The following is an 18,162-nucleotide window of genomic DNA, read 5'->3' on the forward strand; positions in this document are numbered from 1 at the left end:
GAATCAGGTAGGATTAATGAATGAGGCAGCTGCTCTTAAGCTTTTACTTAGTTTAATGTAATTTATATCTATTAGGGGGCTGAGCAAAACTTCTGCAGGTTTGTATTCTATAATTCCACTGAGTTTGGATTCTTTGAGAATGATGATCAAGGCTATTGATTAAAACAGTAAGAAGAGAAGAAAAAGGGTGCATTATCAAAATGTAAATTCAAAGTAGTGGGTTTTTCTGAATCTGTTGATTTTTGTTTCTGTTGTTCATTTGTATAATTTTAGACAGGGTCCCGCTGATATAGCCCTGCCTTCCCCGGAACTCATGTAGACACTGCACTGGCTAGTTTTATGTCAGCATGACACAAGCCAGAGTTATCTGAAAGGAGGGAACTCAATTGAGAAAAATGCCTCCAAAAGACCCAGCTGTAAGACATTTTGTTAATTAGTGATTGATGGAGGAGGGACCAGCCTATGTGGGTGGTGCTATTTCTGTATTGGTGGTCCTGGGTTCTATAAGGTATCAAGCTGAACAAGACATGTGAGTAAGCCAGTAAGCAGCACCCCTCCATGGCCTCTGTATCAGCTCCTGCCTCCAGATTCCAGCCCTGCTTGAGTTCCTGTCCTGACTTCCTTCAGTGGTGGACTATGATATGGAAGTATAAGCCAAACAAACCCTTTTCTCCCCAACATGGTCATGCTATTTCATCCCAGCAATAGAAAACCAATCTAAGACAACCAGGCTGGCTTCAGATTTGTAATGATCCTCCTTCCAATTTTATTGAGTTTTGAAAATAATTTTAAAGATAGAATCAATGTTTTATACTCTGTGAAACATAAATATTACCATTATTCTATCTACTAAATAGGCACATTGTAAATGGAATTAAAAGGTTCTTATAAAATTCTTAGGATATAAGAATACAAAGTTTATTTCTGAGCTCATCTGTTTCTGTTTTGTTCTTATCTCAATTACCAAGTCCATCATTTATATTCTTACCAGTTCTTGTACTGCAATGTCTCTACCAGAAGGTGAGTTATTCTAAGACAAGTATCATCCCTCTTTCACTGTGGTATCCATGGTAACCTGGACAGTTCCTGCAATATAATAATGCTCAGTAAATGTTTATTGAATATATCAGCCAACAGCAATAGAAGAATTCATCTTATCTCATTTTCTGTTTCCAAAATGAGAAGATATGAACATTTTCATAGAGTTAGTATCAGAAGTATATGACATGCTTACTATTTACTGGAGACATATGCCCTGAACATAAAAAAGGTTGTCATGATAATTATTTATTTATTTAGTATGAGATTATGCTTTTGTTAAAATCTTGAAAGTATCTAGCCACTACATTTTAGGAAAGAAACATAGAATATTTAGCATAATGCTTGAAAATATAGATAGAGCAATAAGACAAGAGAAAGATAAAAAGTCATATATAAGTAGCAAAGAAAAAAATCAAAGTATCTCTACTTATAGACAGCATGATGCTTCACTTAAAAGACCCTAAATATTCTACCAGAAAATTCTATACACTTTCAGCAAAATATTAGGGTACTAAATTACACACAAACATCAGTAGCCTTTTAAATATAGTAATAATGAACTTGCTTATAAAAAAATTACAATCACAATATCTTTAAAAACACCTTGGAAGCCAGGCAGTGGTGGCCCACACCTTTAATCCCAGTACTTGAGAGGCAGAGGCAGGCAAATCTCTGTGAGTTCAAGGCCAATGTGGACTACAGAGTGAGTTCCAGGACAGCCAGGGCTACACAGATAAATCCTGTCTTGAAACCCCCCCAAAACAAATAAACAAACAAACGAACAAAAAACTTGGAAAAACTCAACTGGGGAACTGCAAGACCCCCACAATGAAAACTTTGGGACACTAAAAAAAGACTGCTCATGGATTGACAGAATTAAGAGTGTAAAAATAGACACGCTACTAAAAGCAATCTACAGATTCAACACAATCCCAATAAAATTCCAATGACTCCTCACAAAACACCACCACCGCCAACAACAAATTACAAAGTGCATATGGACATTCAAGAACCCCGAATAGTAAAATCAGTCCTAAGCAGAAAGAATAATGCTGGAAACATTACAGTACTTGATCCTCAAATTGTATTAACGAGCCGTAGGAAGAAAGATTATGTGGCGCTGGCAGAAGGAAAACAATATGTAAAGCAGTGGAATAGAGAGGGGATCTATGAGCAAGCCCACACAGCGACAAGACTATCAAAATTATACATCAGGAAAAAGACTGCTGGACACCGTCTACAGAAGAATAAAATAGAAATGTATCTCTCTGCTGTGCACAAAAATAAACAAAATGGACCAGTAACGTTATACGACCTAAGACTTCAAACAACTAGCGGAAAACAGGAAGAACACTTGGAGATACAGGCACGGGTAAAGGAGTTCTGGAAGAGGCTCTGATAACATAGGGTATAATCCCAAGGGTTGACAAATGGGATTACATGAAATTTTAAAAGCTTCTCAACAAAGAAAACAGCCACTAGTGTGAGGAGACAGCCTGCAGATAGGGGGGAATCTTTGCTAACTACACATCAAATGGGATCAATATCTAGCAGGGTTTCTCAACCTTCCTAATGCTGTGGCCCTTAATATAGTTCCCCATGTTGTGGTGACCCCGAACCATAAAATTATTTCATTGCTGCTTCAGAACTGTAATTTTGCTACTGGTATGAATTGTAATGTAAATATCTGATATTCAGGATATCTGATATGTGACCCCAAAGGGGTTGCGACCCATAGGTTGAGAACCACTGATCTAGAAGTTTTAAAGAAATGCAAAAAGTAAACACCAAAGGTAAATCATCAGTAGATGGGCTAATACATAGAATAGAGTTTCTCAAAATAAGAAATATAAATATTTGCCAGGCGGTAGTGACACATGCCTTTAATCCCAGCACATGGGAGGCAGAGGCAGGCGGATCTCTGTGAGTTCAAGGCCAGCCTGGGCTACAGAGTGAGATCCAGGACAGAGAGAGAGAGAGAGAGAGAGAGAGAGAGAGAGAGAGAGAGAGATGTTTGAGAGAGTGATCAACATTTTCAGCCATCAGGGAAATTCAAACTAAAACTGCCTTGAGGTTCTATCTCACCATTAAGAATGGTTGTCAATGGGCTGGAGAGATGGCTCAGAGGTTAAGAGCACTGACTGTTCTTCCAGAGTTCCTGAGTTCAAGTCTCAGCAACCACATGGTGGCTCACAACCATCTGTAATGAGATCTGGCACCCCCTTCTGTATACATAATAAATAAAAAATCTTAAAAAAAAAAAAAAAAGAAAGGTTGTCATTAAGAAAAACCAGTCACAGCAAATGCTGGTGAAGACGTGGCAGGGAAAAGGATTCTTATATACAGTGGTGGTGATGTAAGCTGGTCCAGCCCTGGTGGAAGTCCCTCAAGAAACTAAAACTAGAACTACCGTAAGACAGCTCTGCCACTCGTGGGTATAGACCTTAAGGACTCTTAAGTCAACATACCACAAAGATACTGGACAACCATGTTTATTCCTTACAGGTAAGAAATGGAACCAACTTCTGTGTCCACCAACAGATGAGAAAATTTGTTACATATATACACAGTGGGTTTTTTTCAGTCATAAAAATTAAATTATTGCATTTTTTTTTTGAAAAAGCAAGGAACTGGAGCTCAAACACTAAGGAAAATAAGAGTATAAAAGACAAACACTACACTTTCTCCCATACACAGCATCTAGACTTAAATTGTGTATGTGTCATGAAAGTTCCAAGAGGATCATGAGAGGGGAAGAAAAGGTCTTAAGGGAGGGAAGTGGGGGAGATAATGGAATTGATACCACAATGAAGACAGGAGGGAGGGATAAGTGGAGGAGGGCATCAGTAACGGGGAGGAAAGGAGTATGGAGGAAGTCAGGGGAGAGGGTAAATAAAAATACGACATATTCATAGAAAAAGCCATGATACCCATCACTGTATGCTAACTTTAAAAAATAGGCGATTTGAGTAGATAGTAGTAACTTCCGTTCTTCGGCTCTCAGAGATGTGAGCGGTTTCTCACTAGGTGGCTCTCTTTCCCGTGAGTGGGCGGCGCGTGGGTGATGGTGGAAGATCGGCCCATTGTACTTCTGCAATCAGCGCGCGTCACAGCGTCCAAGCGCATCACACTCGGCGGCGCTTGCTCGCAGCAGGAGGGGGCAGAGTTCACTTTCTATTTCGTTAATGACAGTCTGTCCTTGAGATTTATTTCCAAGTGGGCTGTACTTTCATTTCCTGAGAACTCGAACATGTTCCAAATAAACACTGTTCTAGGATTTTAATAGGCGTTGGATTCAGGGAAGGATCTGGAAAGCGTTTGTTTAGGCGGTATGAAAAACCAGAAGAACTCAGGTACCCAAGCCAAAACCAAGATCCCATTGAAATGCTGATTTGAACTACATGATGAAGGACTGTGTTCCTGGGGACTTTATGACCTTACATATACTAAAACATTCTGGGATAGCTACTTACATAACTTTTCAATATGAATTGAAAAGAAAATCTGTAAAATGCCAATAATTACTTCACTCCATCAGAACGATTCCCTCCATGAGAGACTCCACGTCATTGGAAGCCATTATTTCTGTTTTAACCCTAAATCGGACACAAAAATTACATATACGCCAAAATTATTTTCGTAGACTCCCTCATACTGATAAACCCAGGTACTTCTTTTTATATAAGGTTTTCTTCTCTAATTGAAAAAAAAAAGGCACGTTCTAAAATACTGCAGATTTTTGAGGAGGGGGGACTTTGGAGATCAGCCTTCGATGGAGCGTGATCCCCACTGGGGGTGTCTCTGGAAAGGATGGCGGTAGTCAGCCTTCCCGATCACTCTCAATTCTAAACGCCTACGAAGTGCGTGTTAGCCTCCTAGGCTGGGTTCCTGGAGTAGGAGTTAGGGAAGGGGTGGACCCACTAGGGAAAGTCGAACATTCCGGACGGACAGCCGGAGCGGCAGCGGCGTTCTCCTCCCTTAGGGACCCCGGGGGCAGTGGGTGGGATCCCGCCTCCCAGCCGCAGGCGGGTGTGGGGAAACTCCTTCCCCTAGCTCGCTGCCTGGCGCTGCAGTATTGCCCTCGCTTTCCTGCTCCATCCCTCCAGCCGCCAGCCTTCAGACGCGGCTCTGAGAGGACAGGACGGAGGTGGTTTCCACCCGCGGAAAGGGTGGAAATGCCCACGGTTGACGGCCTTGAAGGTCTCCCCGCAATTTCTGCGGGGAGGCTGGTAAGGGAGGAGGAAATGGACTTCACGGCCCGGTGACAATCTCGATTCCCAGCCTCGAGAGGTCAGGGAATCCAAGCGGGGAATCCTGGGCGGTTTCCCGGGAACCCGTTCCTCTAGGGGAGGGTCACCCTGTCTACACACACCGGTTACTATGACAATACAACCACAGCCTCCAGTTTCCATGGCAGCGGCCTGCCCAAACCGATTGGTCTCCTTTCTAGTTCTCCCTGGGCTCCGCCCTATGCCCTCCCCCCCAACACTCTCCAAGAGTGCACGGGGAGGGGCAGCTGGGGAGAGGGACGCCTTTGCGTCACTCATCGGCGCGCGAGGGAAGACAAGAGTCGAGGAATTGGCGGGCGGAACTGTAGGAGGAAGGGGTGGCGTTTCCGGTGGGGAAAAGTGGAGGAGTGGAAAGAGGAAGCGAGAAGTGGGAGGGCTGAAAGGCGGAAGGCTTTGAGTGTAACTCCCGGCTGATTTTGGGCTCGATGTTCGCGGTGAGCGTGGGGTTGCCCCCTCGCACGCGAGGAGAAGGGCGGACCATTAGAAAGCCGCCAAGCGCCTCCACCAACCCCCTCAGCCGGCGCGCAGGCGCCACACAACCTGCTGATCCCAAAAGGGAGCGGTATAGAGAAGCGGAAACCACCCAGAGGGACCGGCGCTGCTAAAGTCTCGCGAGAGCGAACCCGACTTCCTTCCTCTGGTTCTCCCTCCTCTTCCCCCGCCCCCTTCCCTTCTCCCTCCTCTTCCCCCTCCCGAGCTGGAGCGTCCCTGTGTCCCACAGGCCAGAGCCGCAGCTAGAGCCGCTTTCCCTACTCCCTCCCCCTCGCCTCACTCACGCTGCCCCCACCCCGCGCCGGGCGAGGAGGAGTCGGAGGAGAGGAAGATGGCGGCGGCCGCCCGCACCCGCGGGGCTGTGGGGCCGCTCCGAGGAGCCTGAGAGACCCACGGAGGCTTCGCGGGGAGACGCGGCGGCGGAGGATGAGCCTGCAGAGCGCGCAGTATCTCCGGTGAGTGCCGAAGCCCGGCCGAGGCGTGGTGGGAACGGGAGGCGGCTTGAGGGGGCCAGGAACCGCGGACTCCGAGGTGGTGGGGGAGTTGCAGCGTCCTCCTGTCCCCGGACCGGGAGGCTCGGGCAGCTACGGGAGGGGTCGGGCACACACATGGCTGCCTGGCCCCGCGCCGGCCGAGCTGAGGTCCCGCGAAGCCGGCGGTGAGCGGAGGGAGGTTGGGGAAGCGTGAAAGAGAACGTGTGTGTGTGTGTGTGCGCGTGTGTGTGCGCGCGCGCCTGTGGTCTCAGCCTGCGGGCCAGGGTGGGGAGAGGCACCCCAGGACTGGAGGTGGGTAGGTGTGGAGGGGTCTGGTTCCCCCAGCAGGGGAAACGTGGAGTGTTGGCTGGAGCGATGCATGGCGAGAGTAGAGGATGGAAGGCAGCAAAGCACACCTAGGGGGTTGGGAAGGGCACAGACTGGAGGGCACACGAGAGGAAGGGGAGACCGCAGGGAACGGGAGCTTGATCTTTTATCACGGCTTGGGAGTACGAGAAATAATGCCTTCTGTGGTTAGTTGGAGAGGTAGGGGGAGCCCGAAAAGCGGGGAGTGGATGAAGGAAGAGGGAGGTACTGTGAACAAGGTTATGTTCTCAGAAGAAACTGTAGTTGGAAGATACCATTCTGTGAGTCGTGTGCATTCATTAAGTGCTATGTAAGGAACTTGTATGATGGAGATCGAGTGACGCATGGGTGGTGGTGGTGGTGTGTGTGTGTGTGTGTCTGTCTGGAGTGAGGGAGGGAATCAGAGATTGATGCCCACTTAAAGAAGGCACACATGCATTGACAGTACCTGATGTCGAGAACATTTTGAATGGAAAGATAGCTGTTGTACAGTCAGGATGGCTTCATGGATTCTGAGTAAAAGCTTGAAGGAAGCTAGAGGGTAAAATAAAGTCTTGATGTCAAAGGAAAATAAGATTGTTGGAGCCTGAGGTTAATTGGGGACTTGCAAAGACTTAGGAACGTAAAATCTGGTCTTTCAGGAACAACTTTAAAAAGGCATGTCTTGTGGGAAGATGGTTTTTAAAAAGTGGTTTCCTACCTTGTGGAGAAGGGAATTGAATGGGATAACTGAAGGATAAGTTACCTTAACTGTTTGGAGATTAGTGAAGTGAAAGAACCAATGTGTGAGAGTGGACCCACATATATTTATATTGCAAGAGAAGGTATGTTGTTATGTGATACACAAGGTGGCTCTTCTGTCTTTGACAGTAGTTATTCATTATACCAGAGAGGATAGTAGTGGGACCTGTGAACCTTTGACGCATGAATTCTGGAGTTTAGCACAGCGTATATGCCTGATACTGTAAAGTTCTCTGCATCCTTATTATTTACGATATTAAGGAAACTTTAACTTATGAACATAGGTGCTGTAGTTAGAAATAGAAACTACCAGGGCAGTTCTTAAGGAATTTGCAACTTAATATCCATTAGGTGAGTACAGCACCAACGAAGGTAGTTATCACTTCTGAAGGCACCATGTTGATGAGTCCAGAGTCAGGAGATGACCCGAGCAACTGGAGAAAACTCAGGGAAGGCTTCCTTTGTTCATTTGCTCATTTATATGCTTATGATTCATCAGTTGTTTGGTCCATCACCTGTATGGAAGGCATTGTACCAACTGCTAAGAATAGAAAGTAAGAACTCCACCCTCTTACAGAACTTACACATTTGTTGGGCTTTGAAAGAAAAGAGCACCTAAATTCTAAGGATGGCAGGGAGCCCAAAGTGAACTATTTGAGGATCATATGGCTGGTGTGTAAAAACAAATTTACACACTTGTCTTCTAGCTTCAGATCAGCTTTCTGTGCTGCATATCTGTGCTCATTCTTTACCCAAGTGTGTATTGAGGGCTTTCTATATTGTAGGAGCTGAGGCTCCACTGGTGAACATGGACAAGTTTATCTTAATAGAAAGTCAGTAAACATGAACAGGTAAGTACACTATCAGGTCCTGTGAAATTCGAGAAAGGAAAATAAAATAAGACTGTGTATTTTAAATCAACACAGTAGTTAAGGAAAAGCTTTTCTGTAATCTGATGCTAAAAGGGCCTTGAATTTTATGATCTTTATAGATAAAATGGGTAGACATTAGACAATTTATGTTGAGGGCTTTAGGATATTGCTTCATTTGTAGAATACTCGCCTAACATGCACTACATAAAAGTGGGTGTGATGTGACTAGCCTGTAATCCTAACATTCTTTTAAGTAGAAGCAGGAAGATCAAAAATTCAAGGTCATCCACCATTTGGCAAGGTCAAGGCCATCCTGGGTTTCATAAGCCCCTGTCTCAAAGAAAGAAATCTGAGATGCCTTGTTTAGAGGCAATCTATAGGTTCATAGCTATACTCTGAGAAAATTAATGGGTCATAAAATAGTGGTTGTTTAGGGGTTAAAATAAGGTCTTGGCAGTAGGACTCGGGGTTTGATGACAGAGTGGGAAAAGGCTGATACTTTTAATGCAAAGAAAGCTGGCTTTGAGGAGCTTCTGTGCTATTTTATAAATCAGCATAGAGGGAAGGGTTAGCCTTAGGTATGGAATCAGTGACAGCTTGATGTGAATTTAGCTCTGAGGAATGGGGAAAATGGAGTGACCAGAGTTTAAATAACGGACACATCTCTAGCTGCCTTTGATAACAAAAGAGGGAGGCATGGGATCTAGAATCCCTTCACAGTTTTGCAGAGCCAGTTTAACTTTTGTGGATCTGTCCTAAGTAAAGAAATGGAGTCTTAAGTTTGACAGGACTCTGATACTTAGAGTACTTGCGGGAGGCAGACGGCCAGTAATAGAGATTTGTACTAGCTTCAGTTTCCCTCTGCTGGGCAGAGACCTGGGGGAGGGGAGCTTCAAGGAAGCATTATGTTGAGTTTCTTTGAAAATAGTAGTATTGTTTTTTTTTTTTTTTATTTAGTAGGTTTATTTTTATTTTATATGTGTGGGTGTTTTGCCTGCATTCATGTCTGCATTGATGTGCAGTGTCCATGGAGGACAGAAGAGGGTGTCAGATTCTTTGGAACTGGAGTTACAGATGGTTGTGAATGGCCATGTGGTTGCTGGGAATCTAATCTGGGACCTCTGTAAGAGCAGCCAGTGCTCTTAACTGCTGAGCCATCTCTCCAGCCCCCAGAACAGCTGTTTCTATAGAAACGTAGGGGAGGTGGCTTGTGACCTTGATTTTGGGAAGAGTTTTGTTGCCTACCTTTGTCAGTAGGAGAATACCATGACTGGACAGTTTTTAGACTGCATAACTGCAGATTTTCCTGTGTGTAGAATGAAAATCTGTTTTCGCTTAGCTGAATTTTAATTTGTTGGAGTAAGTGAGCAGGGGTGTCCAGTAGTGAGCTGGTAGGGTAGTGGGAATGTAGGGAGCAAGGTGGCAGTTTCAAAGAGTGAGAAGATTGTGAAGTAAGGTGCCTCGGTAAGAATAAGAAAGAGTGAACTTGGCATTAAGGGAACTGAATTCATCTCAAGTTAAAGGAATAGCAGAGATGAAAAGAAAACTTCTGTAGAGGAAAGAGATGATACTGTGAATAAGACTGCAGATTTGTTTTGTAAGAAGTATGATTTTTCTCCCTATTAGTAGGCTGGCATGACTCCTGCTCAAAAAGATGTTGAAATGACTTAATTTTTATAAATTAAGAAATGTCCTTAAAAATGAATTTTCTAGGTAGGAAACATGGGGAGTATATTACGCAAATCAAAGTAGAAGGCAGGTGTTTTCTCTTGATTTTGACAAAATGAAAGATTTTTTAAAAAAAGACTTTAACACTTCCATTGTGTAAAAGACTGGATTGAATGTAGGTTTTCTGTTGTGGGCAGAAGGGTGAGTGAGGCTGGGCCATAGGTGAGGTTATAAGTAAGGCACAACATTATACTTTAAAAGAACGGCTTTTTGAAAGAGTGGAAATTAACATTCCAGAGGCACTGTCTTGGGTGTCTGTTTCTGTTGATAAAGACCATGACCAAAAAGCAGCTAGGGAAGAAAAGGGTTTATTTCATCTTACACTTCGTAGTTCATCATCATTCAGGGAAGTCAAGGCAAGAACTGTCAAAGAAGTGGAGGGGTACTGTTTATTGGCTTGCTCAGCCTGCTTTCCTAAACCATGAGGACCATCTGTCCAGGAGTGGCATCACCCCCGATATACTAGACCCTCCCACATCAACTGATCAAGAAAATGTCCTACAGACTTGCCTACAGGCAATCTGATGGAGACTCTTTCCCACTTAAGGGCCTCTTCCCAGGTGACTCTGTTGTGTGTCAAGTTGACAATAAACTAGCCAGGACATACAGGAAAAAATGGGGGTGAAGGAAGGAGACATTAAAGTACAAGACGGAAAAGACATCGAGGTTGTTCTGGAATGTGAGAAAGAAGAGTAGTCATAGCCATTGACAATACTAGTCAAACAGGTCAAATCCTATTATAAATGGTGTCAGAGGTGTTACCAAATAACATCTGCTGCCATTGTGATGTACTATTTCTATTTTGTATACCTTACAACTTTACTTTCTTCATTCTTTGTTTTAAATTTTCTTCTATGCTCTGGGTGTTTCAGTGAAAATCAACTTGAAGTTGATTCTCTGGTGTTAGACTCCTTTACAGAAAAGGTCTGTAAATACCTGCTTTGTTAAGATTTTCCCCTTTGATACCCTCTATTGAGAGGGCACTCTAGTGTCATATGCCATGTTAGAACCTTTAGAGCAGAAATGAAGCAGCAGCCACAGTGGGTTTTTTTGTTTGTTTGTTTGTTTGTTTTTGAGGCAACAGAAAAATAGTTGTTATTTGAATTGGAAGAAAAATACCTCCATATTATTGTAAGATAAAATACGTCATGGTAAATCTTGGCTGAGGTTGGGTAAAGTAGCTTCTGGTGAGAGGAGCTGGGAGGATAAAGTCTTAGGAGAAATAGACGACTAAGTGGAGTGGGCTCTACTTTCTAGAACAGTCTGGCAGTGCTGAGTCAGGTGGGAAGCCTCAGAAAGAGTTGCAAGCTGTACACTGATTTTAATCCTTGTGATCCATTGCTTCCCCACCACTCTTCACCTTTCTAGGGTGTGAAGTAGCCTCAATTCCAGAAAATCAGTCAGACATGGCTGGGTGACCCAATAGGGCTTTTTTTTTTTTTTTTTTAAATAACTTGAGGCTTATAAATTTTGGTTATAATAATGTTAATAGCACATTACCTGCTTGAATATTAATATTAATACTGGCTTTATTATCTTGGCTAATTTCTGCTTCCTTTGTGGTTTCAGTTGGATTAAAAATGTATACTTCCTGTCTTAGCTGTGTTTCATGTCTTTGCTTTCTCACAGCTGCTGTCCTCTGTCTTTATGGTAGAGGAAGCAATCACTGAGCTTTTTGTTGATGTTTTTAATGGATAGGTTTAAGTAAGATCTGGACCCACTAGTAGAGCCAGTTTCTCATGAGGCACTTGTTGGGGTGGGGAATGGTTTATACTGTAAAAGGACTAGTTTGTTCTACACTGTATTGAGTTGTTTGAGTCCTTAGTTACATCTCTAACATTGGCTAGATTTTTAGATTTTCATTAGTTGTGTGAATTCGTGCCTAAAAGTTTAGATAGGTTATAGTTTAATTTATGGTCTTGTTCAGAGGTGAGCAGATAGAGGTCTTGCAGAAAGTGGCTTGTTCATTTGTATGCAGGTTACTGGTGGGTGAGTATCACGTACTGTTGTTGAAATGTGCCATAAAGTGTATTTCATTGCTGTAGCTAGGCTGAGCAAAAAGGCCCAGGAGATCGGAACTAAGAAGAGCTAACCATCAGTTACAGGAAAATAAGTGATTTGGCAAATGTCACATAGTAAATGAGAACTTGTAACCAACTCCTTGCAGGTTAACATGCAATGGAGCTGCTTAGGAAAGTTGTTTGCAGCCCAATTTTTAGTCAGTGGGAAGAAAGGTGACTCTAATTGTTAAAAGAAAATTTTAGAAATCTCTGGCACACTAATCAACAACTCTGGTTGTCTGTTTTTTCTTGTTTGCTTCATTTGGAAAGGGGTTTTTGCAAAGCTTGGCACTTGGTTGACATAGTGGGCTAAATATTCTTCATATGTATGGGCATGGTTTGTCTTGTGCACTTGGGGCCATTGGCAGCCTAGCCTCCCTAGTCTGTATCCAACCGATGCCTATATCATTCTCCCCCAATTTTCTTCCTTCCTTCCTTCCTTCCTTCCTTCCTTCCTTCCTTCCTTTTTTTCCTTTTTTCCCCCCCGAGACAGGGTTTCTCTGTGTAGCTTTGCACCTTTCCTGGAACTCACTTGGTAGCACAGGCTGACCTCGAACTCACAGAGATTTGCCTGGCTCTGCATCCCGAGTGCTGGGATTAAAGGCATGTGCCACCACTGCCCCGGCTTCTTTTTTTATGATAACCAAAAATGTCATCATACATTGTGAGCTGTTGCCTGGAGTGTAAATTCTTTGCCAGTTGAGAACACTAATTTAAAGAATATATATGCATAGTATGTTAGTTTTACATCATTATATCATTCCTACATTATCAGCTTGCTGAGAGAACAAATTTGTTTTAGCTGAGCTTCTGGAGGTTTCAGCCCATGGCCAGTTGGCTCTGTTGAGTTTTGGCCTGTAGTGAGGCTGCAGGTATTGTGTGTGTATTCATGTTACTGTGACTGAGAAGCAGAACAAAAGACTCATACCCAGTCTCCTTTGAGGGTACACATGTGCTCAGTGATCTCAAGCCTTCTATGAGATCCCTACCTCCTGAGAGTTCCATAACCTACCAGTAGTACCAATCCAGGGACCAAGCATGGATGATGTTCCAGTTCCAAACTGTAGACATAGCATGAGTCCCTTTTCCTCTAAGCATTGTGTTATTTCTTACGCTTTCTCATCAATTTTCCCTTAGGTAGTCCTAAGCTAACTACTGGAAGTTACTGAATTATTACATGTAGAGCACCTTCGCAGCTTTTTAGTGGCAAGTTTAAAGTTACTAGAGACACATGAGTACTTCATTTCTCTGTTCTTGTATCTGTGAACCAGAAGTAATAAACTGTCTGCTACATAGAAAGTTAATGTATAAGGTGCTTAGAATGGTTCTGGTACATTGTAAGTACTATATGTTTTGGGATGTAAAAGTTAGCCTGTAGCACTGACTAATCATTTTGGGCAACTACCTTCTGGGCATTTGTCATTTGAGAAGTCTTACTGTCTGTCTTCAGTTCATTTCTATTGCTGTAATAAAATACCCTGAAAAAGGCAACTTAGCGGGAAAGGGGTTTATTGTAGCTCACAATTCCATACTATAGTCCATTGTGGTGATGTCATGGCAGCAGGAACTTGAAACAGCTAGTCACACCATATCTATGGTCAAGATTGAAGAAAAACGAATGCATAAATGCTTGCTTGTGCTCAACTCATTCTTTACACTCTTACACAGTTCAGGAACCCCTCCCTAGGGAATGGTGCTGTCTACAGTGGGCTGGGTCTTCCCACATCAGTTAACTTAGTTAAGAGGTCACTTACAGGCCAGCTCTCTTCCCAGGTGACTAGGTTGTATCAGGTTGACAGTTAAATCTTACCATCAACTATCATATCAAACTCAACACAACTCTTTCCACAACAGTGTGAGTTTGAAGCCAGCTTGAGGGATACTTGAGGCCTTGTAAGTAAATAAATAAGCTTTATATAATTCCCTTCTTCCCATACAATTCCTTAAGCTCTCTCCTTTTTCTCATTGGAGGTGCTCCTTGTGATTCTGTCCTCATCCCACCCACCCAGGTTCAGACTTGCAGTCATCTTTGACTTCTAGTTTTCTTGTCTTCTGGAGTATTTATACCACTCTGGAAATGTTGCTTTCCCCCGCTTTTCCTTTTTCCTCACTGTTTCTGTCAGTGTTTGACTCAGACTGTGCAAATACCCTCCAACTGGTACCTTGCCTGCACTTCTTCCAGATCACAAGACGTATTGACTAGGCTTTAAATACTGCTCATTACTGTGTTCTTGGGAAAATGGAATGTGGATAGGAAGAAATGGCTTAGTGTAACAAATTCTGGTCCCCTGTTTTTTCTTCAGACTCCACACCATCTGTCTCACCACAAATACATATTTTGCATTGATTCTAGATTAATATTCTTGAAAAATATTTTATTTGGCTTTCCCTTAATTATATGCCTTAATATGACATTGTTAATCTTTCATAAAATAACTCATCTACTTCTGTCTATGGTATTAGGAACAAAAATGATTAAAATCATTTGCCCATTGTCTCTAAACATGCCGTATTTATTTCAGATTAAAACTACAGCAAGTTCTAGCCTCCATTGGCCTAGTTTTACTTCACTTTTTAAATGACTTTCTTGTTTACTCTATTGATTTCTGTTTTCTTTGAATTCAAATTATTTCTTTTTTTGGTACTTGTAATTCCTTTTATTTATTTATTTTTTCTATTTCACATGTGTTAATCACTATAGCTATATTGTGATAGAGAATGTGCCTTAACTTTTTATCTATCATCTATCCTATTTATCTAGGCTGCACTCCTGCCTCGGCCTCTTGAGTTCTGGGGTTGCAGGATAGGGTCTGTACACCTGGTCATATGTATTCTACAGTAGACATGAATATTCACAGGCAAATGGAACCTTTTTCCCCCTTTAGGGATGCAGTGAAAGCTTCCCAACACCATTTTAGAGATCTCTGTACCACATGTATGCAGTGCTTACACAGGCCAGAATAAGGCATCTGATCCCCTGAACTGAAATTATAGACAGTTGTGAGCACACATAGGGACTGGGAATCAAATTCAGGTTCCCTGGAAGAGCAGCCAGTGCTCTTAATCACTGCGCTATTTCTTCAGCCCCTGGTATTGGTGGTCTTGAAACAGGGTGGTGTGATATGTTACTTAGACTGGTGTCCAACTCCCGAGCTCAAGTGATCCCTCTTCAGAGGTCTAATGCTGTACTAGAAGCTTGTGCCATTGTGCAGCCTTAGTGTAGTTTTACAGCATGAGCAGGAGTAACCAAGTTAAAAGTTAAAGAGAAAGGCATGTCTTATGCAGTAGTTTCTTTGGGACGTACAAGACTTGAGTTTTCGCTTCCTTTTAGTAAGTAGGCTCTTCTTAACTAAGCTGTATTAGTTATTTAGAACACTTGTTATTTAGGAGATGACGAAAGTTTTAGCAAGTTTGTTTCGGAAGGCAAACTTGTATTGTAGGATTTGTTTTATAGACTCTTTACTTCCTGTAATAAGGAGATAGGAATAGCAGTTCTGTAGCATTGGGGGTAAGATGATACATACCTTGGTTCTTTAGTTACTGAGATTAAGTGAGGCCCCTTTGGATTTAATGCAGGTATGCCGTAAGGAAAGAAAAATACTTTGCAGAATCTTTGATAAGGAACTTTTGAGTTTTGTTCTCAACTGTGCCCTGTTCCCCACCTCTGCCTCTGATAGAACCCCAGAGGTCATGCATTCTGGGCAAATGTTCTGCCACCCAACTACACTTTAGCTTCTTAGTTCTGACGGCATTTTCTTTTGTTGTTCTCCATCTCAAGTGGAGAACTTTCTAAAAGTCTGTTGTATTTAAATAACTCCCATATTAATGCATGTTTCCTCAAGCCCAGTGTACACAGACTACAGAAGGTAAGTTCTTTCTCTCTTCTCTCAAGGCTATCATCAGTCATAATGCAGTATGTTAGATTCTAATAATGTGCTTCTTAGGTCATAAATGATTCCATTTCTTTCTTAGGCTACCACCCAGCTGCATTTTCTTTGATTATATTATACAGCAATGAGGTATTTAGTAGTGAAATTGAATGAAAAAGTTGGACCTTTTTTTTTTTCTTTCTTCTTTTTCTTTGGGGGGGGGGGTTGTTTCAAGACAGGATTTCTCTGTATAATGTTGCTGGTTGACCTGGAACTCACTTTGTAGACCAGGCTGGCCTTTTAAATCACAGGGATCCACCTGTCTCTGCCCCCCAAGTGCTAGGATCAAAGGTGTTGTGCTCTACCACCACCTGGCCTAATATCTAATTCTGTAAGATTACATTTCTCAAATTTAAATAGCTATAACAAAAATCTCATTTCTTTGTCTGAACCAATCATTTGTTCTTCCATGGAAAAAAGATTAGAGCGTTTTGAGAAGCACAACTAAAATGGTGAGGATATTGGTTATAAATTCTGGCTTATAAACGGATAGGAAAAGAAACCAACAGATTTACTTTTTAATTTAAAAATAATTTATGTTTTTTGCTTCTTAGGATAGATAGCATCATGGTTTATCAAACTGACTGAACAAAATCTTTGAATTAAGACTGCCTTAATTTGTATTTAGGTTCTGAGTTCAAGTCCCTGACCCTACATACTAGCAGTGTAACCTTAAGCCTCTCTAGCTTTAATTTTGCTGCTAGTGGTCAAACTAGAAAGAAGAATTTCATGAAAAGCTGCAGCTTCCTCATGCGAAGTCTAATATAGTTTTAGAAGGGCAAAGAGCCTAGTTTCTGCATCGACTTAATTTTCTGTATTTTTAATATATTAATATTTAATTTATAAATTTGCTAATATAATTCTTGAAGTAGGTAGGAGCTATTGTATAAATAGTTGTAGGGTAATTGAAGGTAGTCTGTAATGTGCAATGAATATCTTCATTGCATGAAGCTACCATCCTACTTTATTAATACATTTTATACTTTTTAAATGCCTTTGTGTAATTATCTAATCTTTAAAACCTGTGAATGTCTTACTGTGTGTTACTTGATGAGAGGAAATTAAGGATTCAGGTAGAATTTGCATAGCTAACTGGCAGACTTTAAAGTGCCATTATCTACTGGACCCAGTGTGATCACAAGGACCCTTACTTGTGGAGAAAAGCTAGGATTAGAGATGGCAGTCTTTCTTGTCTTTGAAGATGGAAGAGGGCCAGGAGTGAAGAAATTCAGCCACTGGAACCAGGAAAAGGCAAAAATGCTGACACCCCCCCCCCCCCCCCCCGAATCTTCAGAAGGCAGTGCAGCCATGGTGACACCTTGATTTTTAGTGTGCTGGAATCCTGTTGAACTGATAATGTATGTACATTGTTCTAGGCCATGGATTTATAGTAAGCTGTCAAGCAAAACTAGGAAGTTGAAGCAGTATTTTCTTTCATAGAGTGATCATCACAAAGTTGAAAGTGTTGATGTTGTTTCCTAAAAGCACCTATTTCCACACATTTTCCCCAGTACTGAAGGTTCATCTCTCCTTGTAAAGCAGACCCTTTAATGTTTTTACTTATATTATATATGGCAAACCTATCTAGTACTGCAGCATATATTAGAATGTGTTCTGTTGGTCAGCATTCTCTTATATATAAACATGAGGGTTATCAGTACTTCCAAGACAAAACAAGTTCAAGAGCACTTGATGAAACTGGATCTTTTGAGGAGCATCTAGGACCTTGGCTGGCCTGGTTCTCATTCTGTAGCCTATGCTGTCGTGGAATTTGTGGCAATCCTTCCGCCTCGGCCTCTCGTACTAGGATTACAGATGAGCACCGCTCTACCTGACTGTAAAACTGTATTCTCTCATAACTTTTAATGTGCTAATGTGTTGTGAACATCCAGGAAGGAGTTGTTTCTCAAGAGTTCTTATCATTGGTATTTCCTTAGGGAAGAGAACAATTTAATGCTGTTCTTCAAGGTTTTTGTTTATCTTCCTCTTACTATATGCTGACTGCTCCATTGATCCATTCTAACCACAGCCCCACCTGCATTAGTGTGTTTCTAGTGAAGACTTCTTACACACTGGTTTTTCTATTTCTTTCTTTAGTCCTGTCTTTCGACATCAGTTTGCTACCTTACCAATACCCTGTTCTCTTGTCTCACTACCCTTCTTCAGTTGTC

The 18,162-nt window shown here is 42.1% G+C and overlaps 1 protein-coding gene across 5 annotated transcripts in view; it reads left to right on the forward strand.

Moving 5' to 3' along the window:
- The first annotated feature begins 5,982 nt into the window (after positions 1–5,982).
- Positions 5,983–18,162, forward strand: part of Smg7 (SMG7 nonsense mediated mRNA decay factor) — a 68,063-nt gene continuing 55,883 nt past the window's right edge. For 2 of the 5 annotated variants that reach the window (XM_036202146.1, XM_036202148.1), the window contains exon 1: positions 6,139–6,277. In XM_036202146.1, coding sequence (XP_036058039.1) covers positions 6,249–6,277 — 29 coding nt within the window. In that variant the 5' untranslated portion in view covers positions 6,139–6,248. Of the gene's footprint in view, positions 6,278–18,162 lie in introns of all 5 variants that reach the window. The other 3 variants (XM_036202149.1, XM_036202145.1, XM_036202147.1) reach the window with 3 other exon arrangements.

Source organism: Onychomys torridus, chromosome 11, assembly GCF_903995425.1.
Source record: "Onychomys torridus chromosome 11, mOncTor1.1, whole genome shotgun sequence".
Lineage (NCBI taxonomy): Eukaryota > Metazoa > Chordata > Mammalia > Rodentia > Cricetidae > Onychomys > Onychomys torridus.